This window comes from Alternaria postmessia (assembly GCF_024291825.1).
Source record: "Alternaria postmessia strain BMP 2775 chromosome Unknown scaffold_24, whole genome shotgun sequence".
Taxonomy (NCBI): Eukaryota; Fungi; Ascomycota; class Dothideomycetes; order Pleosporales; family Pleosporaceae; genus Alternaria; species Alternaria postmessia.
Genome location: NW_026260097.1, coordinates 49,527 through 61,214, shown reverse-complemented (window position 1 = coordinate 61,214; position 11,688 = coordinate 49,527). Strand labels below are relative to the sequence as shown.

Genomic DNA, 11,688 nt, shown 5'->3' with positions numbered 1-11,688 from the left:
CTAAACCCGGATTCTAGACGGCAGTGACCTTGTGGCACTTGTGTATAGCGAACTGAACCACGTCTTCACCCATTGATCTTCGTTTTCAACTTCGAACTCGAAAGCTATATGGATATCAAATCTTGTACAATTTTATGCGACTCTGTCATCGATCAGATTCCTGACATGGCTTCTATGAGCAACAATCACATTGGTCTTCTTCCAAGTCGTCGCATGGGCAAGGGAACCAACATTGTGTAACATCTTCCACACGGTTACCAAACATCTTCGATCAGTTCTACGGGGTCGTTTGCCTAATGATGAACAACGTGTATGTGTAGTACAGAAACAAGTATGAGAATTTGCTGTGCGATATCGATAGGCGTCGACAAAGTTGAATGAAGAGATTTTATGCTGAGCACAGGCGAACAGGAGAAAGAAAGTGAGGATTATTTGTATTTAGGAGAGAAGATTAGGTTACAGGGACTACGTATGTGACGGACGCTCATGCTTGCCTTTGCAACGTTGAACCTCAAACTGTCATAAACGTGTATCTGGAAGGGCTTTGCGATAACACACCCATCTATTTCAAACGACTGCGCAAGGCAAAACGGTGATACGATCACAATTACTGGAGCTAGTTAAGACGTAAATCTACTAGGTGGCAATCACGCTCTTGACTTGGAGATGCAATTCTAAGACTAAACCTACAACAAAAACTGGAAAGCGATGATTTGGCCCTCTCCATGATCACAACTAAGCGAACGACATGATCATAGCAGGTTTATGTACAAGTGGCGACTGATAGTGTTATGAAACACGGACGACGGAGAGGCACTAGCAGCGGCTACGGGTCGCCATCAGATGTATCATCAGGCTTATGCGGGCTGGGCAAAGGTGCTACCGATGGGTCCGAACTTGATGTTTGAGAAGACCACCTGCGCGTTGGGGCTGGCGCTCTCAACATCGGCTGGCACGCCACTGGTGATGTCGCACTCGCCGCGAGCAATACCAGGCTTCTCCGGATCCTGGTCTGTCGGGTAGTTGCTGTCCAGCCAGAGCATGTTGGCGTAGTGGTCATCCCAGAGACTCATTACGAGTACCATACCCAAGTTCATACCCCTACCCATGGATGCCATGCCACCGAACTCGTTGAAGGGGTAGATCTCCTCCTGGAAAACTTCCTTCTGCGTGTTGCACCATTCCTGAGTGATGGAGTTGCCTTTCTAGTAGATTGTTAGAACCTATATCGCGAAACTTTGGAAGATGATCGCATACCATGCCAGGAATTGTTGGTTCGGGGTTGCTAATGACCTTGCCGTTCTGCACATAGAAACGCTTGATTTCAGTGAGTTGACCGGACCCCAAGAACTGCGTGACCACTGTCATCTTCTTCGACGTGTCCACCCCAGATTTGCCCTTGCCATAGAAGTCTTTCACACCGACACGGTATGGGTTGAAGTCACAACCATTCGCATCGCAGGTGCCAGCATAGCGGTCGAGCGAGTACGTACCACCGCATCCATCGTCTGTACAAACATTGTAGCCCTCGGGCTGGCAAGAATGCGGGGTCAAGGCCGTGGAAATGGAGTTCGCCTCCCAGATATCCATCTCGGTGCTGGGCTGCGTCAGATTGGGTACAGTCTAAGTAGGCAATTTCACTTACCAGCATGCGCCCTTCTTACCAATTCCGGCGTTAGGATCAGATTGAGATGCCTGCCAACCTTCTGCGTTCGCTTGACCATCGATGTACTTCAGGTCTCGAGCACATTGAGCATCACAGTATCCTGAGGGAAATTAGACTCTAGTCCATAAAGGTACGAAAGAATGTCCTACCAGTTCCGTACTTTGCGCCCGGGGTTCCATGGCCCTTCTGCGGCATGGATACGAAGTACAAGGCTCCATTGAGGCCGCATGGCAGCTGCGAGAGATCCACGTCGAAGGTGAACTCATTCCCGATAAGGTTAAACATCTATGTCGCAGAGAGATCAGATCGTCACTTCGTCGCCATTGTGCTTGAGGGGTTTTCTTACTTCGTAGTTGTTTGCATCCTTCATGAGATAGGTGCGCGATCCAATATTGGTGGAGTACTGGCCCTTGGTGATGAACTTGAGAGTAAGAGAGTTACCCGAAGTCGTGATGCCATATGTACCACGGTAATCCGAGCCCTCGATGGCACAGTTCTTTGTACAGGCTGCGTTGTCTGGACAAGCGGTGGTGTTCCATTCGTTTCCATCGAAGCAGTTGGTGTAGCCATTCACAGAATGGAGCCATCGCCAGTTGGCATCGATGACAATTTCTCCGTTGACGTTGGTACAGCTACTACCGCCTTTGCCTGTGCAGCGCTGCCAGGTCATCTTCGGATGGGTCTCCGTCTGCTCCTTGCCGATGACCCAGCTAGATGCGCGATTGGCGCAAAAAGCCAGAATTACCGCCACAGCATAAGTTGACAACATGATTGGTAAGGTAAATTTGAAGCACGATGTATGATTCGGGGTGTTACATCATGCCTGGATGATGCGATGCTGTCAACTTATACGACAAGTACACAGCATCAACCCTATCCATCCTCGAGTGCCCAAGAACAGATCGCATATTGCCCAGTCTTCAGATGTCCAAAGATGAGCTCATTCGATATGAAGAGCTGATCATGCGATATTTTTCCAACGGAACGATAGAGTCTTCATCCGCCTTGGGTGCTAGAAGGTCATCAACGACCACAGTCAAGCAGTCTCGTCGTCGCGTAGCCGAATTTCGAGAAAGCTGCTCAAATGACTTCCGTCTCGGCGATGTGCGATTCGTGTGGTCGTTGCAGTGTAGCCAAGATACCGTCCTTTTGTATATGGGGTCCACAGCCGTGGCGCTAGAAGCTGGGTGCGGGGTTAGCGTACGATAGACGAATCAAAGATAGTGTCTCATTGCATCAAGAGCGGAATGATAGCTTAGCATTCTTGGTGTCTTCCCCGGATTATTTGTAGTCTTGGATCTTGCTCAGGGTAATTTAAAGGCAGAAAATGGGCAGGGTATATCGCGCACGCTGCGATGTGTGGAATGCGGGGTTGTAGATGAATTGTGACTATTGTAATTCATTCCACTGGTCTCATTGGCGGGTCAAATACCTATTCGTTGGCATTCAGATCATGCCCTGCTTTAGTATCTGGGCGGCTTTAGTATGGGATCCAGCCTGGAATCTTGTTCCCCCATAATTCCACGATGCAATCCGGAGCCAACGAAGTGCCGCGATCTCATACGGGGAAAGATCCAAAGTGCCGAGAGCTTGGACTCCAGTGTTCGATATGACAGCTAATATGATGACCAACCATAACACCGTGTGATCGCAGGCATCTCGTCGTATTCGTAACTCAGAACGATAGGCTATGCAATAACTTTCGAGTATGGGAGTGTGCTACCGTCGGTCCTCATAATGTCGTTGCTGTCGTACACCAAGACAGGATGGCACTGAGCGGTACACGTAGGTCGACTGCGATCGTGGCCAGAGATTTGACAAATCACAATCGCTCTTTGTTTTTTGAGCTGGAGTCGCGATGTATATGCGCTGCGCCGATTCGTGAGAGGACGCATAGAGGGTTCGTACTGAGATGGTTCATCGCAGAGTGGGTTACGGCGCATTCCACATGTGAGAGAGATCTGCCATAGAGGTAAGCTAGAAGCTACGAGACTGTTACGGGATTCAGATGTGTTGCACTGTCGAACCTCAACTTAGGTCGGTCGTCGCGTTGTGTAGAACCGGTGGCCAGTCGTCGCGTCGCGGGAGATGGGCCTTCGCCCGCCTTGGCGTGACGCGTGGCGTCATCGTTCTCTTTATGATCACCTCTTCCCGCCACAGAATCTCAATCGCGACCCGTCCATCTTGTGCCCATGGCCGATGTTAATGATTCATATCCTCGACAGTTGATACACGAATGTACAAAGGTAAGCGCTTGATGCACCTACTACAGCCGGTCATACATGAGCAAGTCCACGGATGTCGGAGAGTTACTCAACAATCTATATTCGTCGCCAAACACTCTCAGCAGCACACCAGCTATAGCGCTCATGTTTGTGGTCGGAGTTGAATGTCACGATCATCCGACGGCTTCGATAAATCAACGGACATCGCTTCTGAGGGACATCCTCGAATCATGGGCTACGGGAGTGTATTGACCGTATCCGGGCATGAAGCCTGATCTCGGACGTATCGGTGCAAGATCTGCTGCAACCCCAGCTGCTTAGATGTCTGCGTATTAGTATGAACTCGAGTGGGGGCAGCTGCAATTTCCTTGCGATACCTTCACCTTTGAATCAAGCCCCGCATGTCACCACTGTTCTCCACATATATGGTCGCATCTTGAAGACTGCGCCATGTCTCCATCCTTCTACCTTTCCTCCATGCCGATCGTGGCGACCAACACTCCCTGGTTGTCTCACGTTTCCATAGTGGCAATCATTATTGGCTACCGAGTCAAGCTGATCTAACCCAATACAGCAGGCACACTATGCATTGCGCCCCTAAAGACGGTTTTGCGGACTTTTCCTCGAAACATAGACAATTCCGAAGAGCTATGGCGACCGTGTACTGCACATTTCCAGGGATTAGCCGGAAGTCTGGGTTCAATCCTGTACATGGAGACGGGTCAGGATATAAGACGCCCTCCATGGCCATGTTTATGAGGATAGGCCGCTTTCATCAATCTCAGTGACATCTCCTGTAGGATGAAGACCCTCACTAGATGCCTCACATGGGCAGGTGTGATAATTCCCTTCGTCGCAGCCCAGAACGCGAATGTCACGCTCGTCCCAGCAGCTACCGGTTTCGAGAACGATAACACCGAGTTCATCTACGGAAAATCGCCTCTACTGGTTGCCAACGATGGAAGTGCTGCCGACGGTGGCTTCCGGACATTCTCAGTCTCCAATACCTCGAGCTTTACTGAGAAATCGCACCAAAAGACTGGCCGCTCGAAGATCGCCGTAGCTGTCCAAGACGTTGGTGGCCGGGACTTGATCGTCAACATCCCGGCACCCGATTCGTTAATCAGGATCTTCGATGCTAAGAACGGAACGGAAGTCAAAAGCAACGATAAGAAGCAGCTGGGAGATTGGAGCACCGCTTGTGTATGGCGTAGCCAGAAGAGTGGGGAGAGCTACATCTTCTTGTTTGGAAAGAAGATGGTTGTACAGTTTTTGATTCGCAGTAGCAAAGCGCAGGTTGAGATTCTGGAGGTTTGACTGCTCTTTCGGCCTGTCAAAAAATGAGTACTGACGAAGCCATAGGTTCAGACATTCCCTGTTGCTATTGAAGGCGAGACTTGCGCCGCGTTTACGGATGGCCAGATCTACTTTTCGGCTGAGGACAAACCTTTGTACTCGTTTCAAGCATCCGAAACTACTCAGGCACCCGAAATCAAGACTGTGGTTGAGGACATTGAAGTAGCAGGACTTGCTGCCTACCACAGTGCGTCGACTGACTATCTGTTCGTAGCTCACGACGATGTCGTCGATGTGTACGATTCCGGTACCAAGCAGAAAGGAAGCATTGCATTAGGCGGTATTTCTGAACTCTCTATTAAGGGCTCACTTGCTATACTCCAATCTTCTGTGGCTGGTTACCCATCTGGCGCGATCGCATTTGCTTTCGAGGGAGAAGATAACACTGGGGTGGCTGTAGGCTCCCTGGACGGGGCGCTCGCTGCCCTGAGCATCAAGCCAAACACCCAATACAGTCCCGCGAACAAGGCTTGCAAGAAATGCGAAAGCCCCATTTCCAAGACGTGTTCTAGCAACGGCTTTGCATCTGGAAAGAGCTGTTCTTGTTTTGCCGGCTTTGCTGGCGACGACTGCTCCAGGTCCAGCTGCGAAAACGATTGTTCAGGCCATGGTAGTTGTGTCGGCCCAAACGTCTGCAAATGCGAAGGCGCTTGGACTGGTCCAGACTGCTCTTTCGTTGCAGTTAAAGCAAAATACGAGACTGAGGCCAACGGCGGAGACGGCGATGATCCCGCAATTTGGATACATCCGACTAGGCCTGACCAAAGGAAGATCATTACGACGACCAAGTCTGCAGAGGGCGAGGGCTTCGGTCTCTTTGACCTACAGGGAAAGCTTCTCCAACATTTGACTGCTCAGAAGCCAAACAACGTCGACGTCATCTACAACTTCACTCTCGGTACCCGGAAGATCGACCTCGCGTTCGCGGCGTGTCGCGGTGATAACACTATGTGGTGAGTAGCGTCGTAAAAGGTTCCCAAACATTTGCTAACGCACCGTTAAGCCTCGTTGAAGTAAACAGCACGGGTTACCTTAGCGACATCGCTGGCGGTGTTCAAACGCTGCCAGATGACTATGAGCCCTACGGCTCCTGCAACTACCATTCTCCGACCTCTGGCAAAGAGTATCTCTTCGTCAACAACAAGGAGGCCCAGTACCTCCAGTACGAACTCAGTGCCACCGCTAACGGCACCTTGCAAACCACCCTCGTCCGCCAGTTCCAAGGTGGCTCAGGCGGCCAAGTCGAAGGCTGCGTTGCTGACGAAGGCGCTGGCTATCTCTTCATCGGCGAAGAACCACTTGGCATCTGGCGCTACGAAGCAGAACCTACTGGCTCCGATAAAGGTGTTCAAATTGCCCAGATAGGCGACGCGAGCGGACTTCATGCAGACGTTGAGGGCATTACCCTTGTGCCAGCCAAGTCGGGTCCAGATGGCTACATCATCGTGTCCTCGCAGGGTATCTCAGCATATCTGATCTATGAGCGCGCACCGCCTCACAAGTACGTCGAAACCTTCACCATCGTCGACAACAAAGAGAAGGGTATCGATCACGTTAGCAACACAGATGGATGTACTGCTGTCGGTAACGCGCTGAACAAAGATTTCCCGAATGGATTGTTCGTCACGCATGACGATGCTAACGAGCTGGCCGAAGGAGGTACAGCGGCAGAAGCAAGTTTCAAGTTGGTCAGTCTTGTTGATATCTTAGGAAAGGAAAGGGCAGCGAAGTTGGGGTATTAGAGGCGGACAGTCTTCTTAACTATACCATACAGACATTTGCTTGGCTATCCGTTCTATAACACTCCAGAGTACAGCCTTCGAGACATGATGGCTGATGCAAAGATCGCCGTCAGCCGATTCTATAGGTCAACAGTGCCGCCATCCTAATAGTTACCACACCCACTCTTTCATCATGATGCATGACCCTGTTGGTTCAACACGGTTACGCCTCCCGCTCATTCAGGTCTTCAGACTCTCCAAGAGTCGACAAGTCGCCCAAATGAGCCTCAAGACACTCCATCTCGGCCTGGGCTTCCTCTTCTTCTTTCTTCTTTTGTTCACGCTCCCTCTCAGCCTCCTCGTCCCTCATCTGCAACTCGCCCAACCACTGTAGTCGTCGCGCGCGATCCTTGTAGGTAGCGCCCAAGGCCTCATCATCAAAGTGCTGGTACGACATTTGTGCTGCATTGTTGGTCAGCATAAGGACAGAAAGAGTGAGGTATATTACTTACCACGATGACGCTTTTGGTAGTGATTACCAAGCGAAAACTCGTACTCCCAAGGATCAAAATGTAGATTCGGCCAGAATTCGGTAACTGGACTGCGGTGCCTGGATACACTGTGTGACTCATCACCAAACTCCCACTCCGTGTTGTCGCCATACATCTCCGCTACGATGGTTATGTTGCCGCGTCCGCACGTGTCCGCATAGCCACGTAGCTGCGCAAGTTCAGTATCGCGGATCAAACTAGCCATGCCTTCTTCATCTGATGTGCTCCCATAGCTAGTTTCTGCACCAGCTTGGCCGGTGGGGACATAATAACGAATCTGCCAGTTTGTCATGGTGTCTTTGGCGAGCAGGTCAACGAGGTCTCGCATAGCAGCGATAGGTACGCAAGGATGTTCGACACAGATCTTTGGCCACAACGAGAATATATGGTCCAAGTGCACTGTTGCATGCCGCTTTCCGAGCCCATGTTTGATGTATAGGTCCCATGACTGCGGCATGTATTGCTTGATGGCTTGGTGAAGGGTGTCGAGCAAGGTGGAAGGGTTATACTCTCCATTGGAGTCATGGAGACCTTTCACGCGGTATCGGCGCGCTCCAGGACCATATTGCAGTGTATATACCTGTAAATCCATCTGTGCCGATAGATCGATATGCAGGTGAAAGTGGACGTTCATGAAGTCCACCACTGACGCTGCAATGGTGTCTGTGGTCTCTTTGCTCAAGCCGTAGTCTTCCTTCAGCACGCCTCCGTAGTTAAACTGCATTCCAGCCATAACGGGAACATACGCCACTTGCTTCTCGACGATGTAGCTCCGCGCCTCCTGGTAGACTTGCGAGCATGTTTGTAGAAGAGTGACCAAAGGGTCAGGCTTGTTGAGGTGGTACCGGTTTAGAGGCACACGCTGGTATTCCTTGTTGAGGGCGAGGCCGTAGATCTCGTTTCGCAGTTCGCCAGAGAGATCGAAGAATGTCTTGCGACCTGGAACGAGCGGCTTTGCGTCTTTGTGCACGATGGTCAAGCGACCAATTGTGGCTGGAGTGTCGACCGGCATCTCGGTTTTCGGGTCTGTCAAGTGCTGTTCCGTAACGAAGACTGCTTTGCTACCCATGATGTCAGCAAGCTATTTGTAGGTTTACATTCACGAGCAAATTTGATCGCAAAAGAGGTTCGGTACGGTGTTTCAATGGTGTAGTGGAGTTCGAGCAGAGCTGTAGGTATTGAAGGAAAACTCTGTCGATGAAGTGAACGTCGAGAGGCGAATCACAGTATGCCCGCATGAGACCCAATCTGAACGATGAGGCGCTTCACAGTGAGAAGAGATTCACGCGCTGTAAGACGTGTCATCACGAATCAATCTACTAATCACCGGCTTACAAAAGCTTTGTTGCTAATAGGTTTATTCTTGCGGTCGCGCCTTTCAGTTCGCGTGGTGATGGTCTAACCCCAGGTGTGACACTTATTAAAGATCGTAATAGAAGAAGGATTAGCGCCGGACGCGAGATATCTCACGCTGGTGTACCCCAGACACGCTTGTGAAATAGGTCACTAGACGTGTCTTGCTGGCTCTATCAAGATGATCAACGCACTTACTGCTTGGACGCTAAATTCCCATCTGTGGGTCGGACATTCATCCGCGAATCTCAACCGCTAGCGCAAGATCTACTAAACAGGAAATGCCTCGAGCCCCGCCATATTGCTAGCCAATGTGGCTGTTCACTCACAATCACTACAAAGCCTTCCTACGTCACCCACACCACGCCCACCTTTCACTTTCCACCTTCACCTCATCCCGCACGTACCCCATGACCGGCAGAACCACGGGTCCCAGCGTGAGCACAGATATCCGGCCCAGCTGTTCTTCCGATCACGTGCTAGCGAAGCGACAGCTCCCTTCTGTCTATATAAACAGCGGATCCTACCTCCCTCCTACACCCCACACACCACTTCTCTAGGCCTTCTTTACATTTCCCGCTTGGAAGAGAGACTCACCAGCAGTGGACGCATTGCTGGGTATCGCTTGGATGCGAGTCATCGGACGTCGCGAGGAGGAGCGCGTCTCACGGTGCTTGGTCGCCGTGTTCCCATAAGCTTTTTCATTGATGCGTCTGGCTTGCCAGGACATTGAGGAAGGAGATGAGTTGGAGCGAAGTGAAGTAAAACAAAGTTACATAACCTTTTGCATAGTGTGTCTGAACATGGCGGAATGAGTCGAACACAAGCTCAGTGATGTAACATTCTATTTTGGACATCTTTCTCCATGTTGTAGACACTGAAGAAAGACGCGTTACCTAGTAAAATACTTTGTCGCTGTCATCATAATAATCCATGGACCGTGGCTCGTCTGTAAACTCCAGATTATTCCAGAGTTTTAATCGGGCTTCATCACCATCGCTACCAGCCAAACTCCTTACTATCTCCTCAATCCTCCCCTCGTTGAGTCTTGTATCCCAGGCTTTAGCCGAGTCATATTGCTTACGAAGAAACTCAACGGTAGAGTCAGGTGCTCCGGTCCTCTCTTGCCATGCATCTAATTCTGCTGGCACGTGGTCGTATTCGGCGATATAACTTTCATACTTCGCGATCCAGTGGCTTGCGAGGGCCTCGAATGATGCAGGAGGTAGGAGGTGTTTACTGTTTTGGGCGCAGTAGGCGTAAGCGTCGGCACGAGATTGTTGGTATGCCAACTGCAGCCAGTATCGTTCGAGGTTGAGCTGGGAGATACACCTCGAGAGCAGATCTGGATGCAATTCACGCTGCTCACACATTATCGTGGCGTTGGGCTCTAGTTGTGCTTTTGTGTATGTATTCTCCAGTTTCCGGAACTCCCATAGGATCAGGTCTTCTTGAACACATACACCGTTTGAACATAGCCGCTGGATGAGCTGTTTTGCGTCTTCGAAGTCGCTTTCTTGTCGGCCGACCTCGCGTCTTAAACTCCCTCCGAAGAGCATATTTCTCCACAGCGAGGGACCGTCGGTCAAATTTCCGGTTTCGAGATCTTTGAGTTCGTCTTCATATTGTCGTAGTTTTCTTTTTCCATGATAAATATTGAATAGATCATCCGGATTGTCCTTGTGGTCCTTGATTTCTCGGAAAGCACCTTCTGCTCAGCCTCGTCCTGATGGCTTGTGCTGCGCCCGAATGAAGTCGGATCTGCACTGATCAACGTCGAATTGATCAGGCCAGCCGTTTTTCAGTAATAGAGCTGATGTGATATTGCTGGGCAGAACGTTCTGTTGATGTCGGGAGTCCATCGTCTCCGACGTCTCCCACGGTGACCATGCTCTGCTCAGATACGCGTCTCTGATCCTCTTCAAGAACGTTGGTGCATCGGTCCACTCTCTCCAGTCACGGCTGTGCCTATCTACCGACAGTTGCCCTGTTGTGTTTTCGCCTCCAAAGATGGGCATGTCATTTAAACCATGTTCTCGCCCATAACTAACGTATGATAAGTTTGGCGAGAACTCACTATAGCGATGACTATAGGGCCACCACTCCTCACCCTCGTAGACTCTTATCATATGCTTCCTAGTGTCATATTGCAGTTTCCAAGTCCTGTAGTGATCCCGGTCCTCCCAGCCACCTTCGGTCAAATGGACTATTCCTGGTCTTATGACATATGCGAAATCGTCCTCTACCCAACTCGCATCACAAGCGACATTCAAATCACGATCCTTCCGAAAGTCGATGAATGTACCGCCCCAAAGCCAAGAGTCGTGCCCAGATAGGCTAGTGTTGACGTATGGGAGGATTTCCATCAAGCGGAAGTCGGCTGCGTCGAGCTTGCACGGACTGGCTGTAGTGTTGATCTGATGAGGACCACGCTCGATGGAGTCATGCGGGATGAAGGATGTTTTGGCCAGGACGGTGTAGATCTCTTCCATCAAGGTAGCGACCTCTTGGAGCTGGTTTTCATCGTAGGTATCAACGGTCTGGATATCGAGGTCATTGTTATCGATTGACGCTAAGCTTGTGGCTGCGAAGGGGTTGTAGATGCAGCGTAAGCCCAGAAGCACGGTCAGTACGACAACAAACACCACTAATGGGTCTCGATATCGTTTTCGCGTGGTAGAGATGCAAAGAGCTTCTGGATGTGGGTTTTCGTGATCCTGTTTAACTATTGGTGACGACATGGTGATTTGAGGGTTCGGAAAGCGGTTCCAGTGATTCAAGACGACACATGATGAGACGGTGAGCGGATTCTGCCA

General features: G+C 50.5%; 4 protein-coding genes across 4 annotated transcripts; 1 reads left to right on the top strand and 3 right to left on the bottom strand.

The window, feature by feature from the left end:
* Window positions 1–857: 857 nt before the first annotated feature.
* CEL1_2 (Esterase/lipase/thioesterase) lies at window positions 858–2,435 on the bottom strand (the record flags this gene model as incomplete). The annotated part of the gene is made up of 5 exons (XM_051731106.1): window positions 858–1,205; window positions 1,258–1,597; window positions 1,646–1,766; window positions 1,816–1,951; window positions 2,013–2,435. 5 exons carry the CDS (start codon window positions 2,433–2,435, stop codon window positions 858–860), a joined length of 1,368 nt encoding a protein of 455 aa, XP_051589041.1.
* Window positions 2,436–4,692: 2,257 nt separating this feature from the next.
* On the top strand, window positions 4,693–6,989 carry J4E82_004831 (uncharacterized protein; the record flags this gene model as incomplete). Its single annotated transcript, XM_051731105.1, has 3 exons — window positions 4,693–5,202; window positions 5,254–6,200; window positions 6,251–6,989. 3 exons carry the CDS (start codon window positions 4,693–4,695, stop codon window positions 6,987–6,989), a joined length of 2,196 nt encoding a protein of 731 aa, XP_051589040.1.
* A 202-nt stretch (window positions 6,990–7,191) lies between these two features.
* J4E82_004830 (uncharacterized protein) lies at window positions 7,192–8,588 on the bottom strand (the record flags this gene model as incomplete). The annotated part of the gene is made up of 2 exons (XM_051731104.1): window positions 7,192–7,430; window positions 7,481–8,588. 2 exons carry the CDS (start codon window positions 8,586–8,588, stop codon window positions 7,192–7,194), a joined length of 1,347 nt encoding a protein of 448 aa, XP_051589039.1.
* Window positions 8,589–9,768: 1,180 nt separating this feature from the next.
* J4E82_004829 (uncharacterized protein) lies at window positions 9,769–11,613 on the bottom strand (the record flags this gene model as incomplete). The annotated part of the gene is made up of 2 exons (XM_051731103.1): window positions 9,769–10,583; window positions 10,950–11,613. 2 exons carry the CDS (start codon window positions 11,611–11,613, stop codon window positions 9,769–9,771), a joined length of 1,479 nt encoding a protein of 492 aa, XP_051589038.1.
* Window positions 11,614–11,688: the final 75 nt, after the last annotated feature.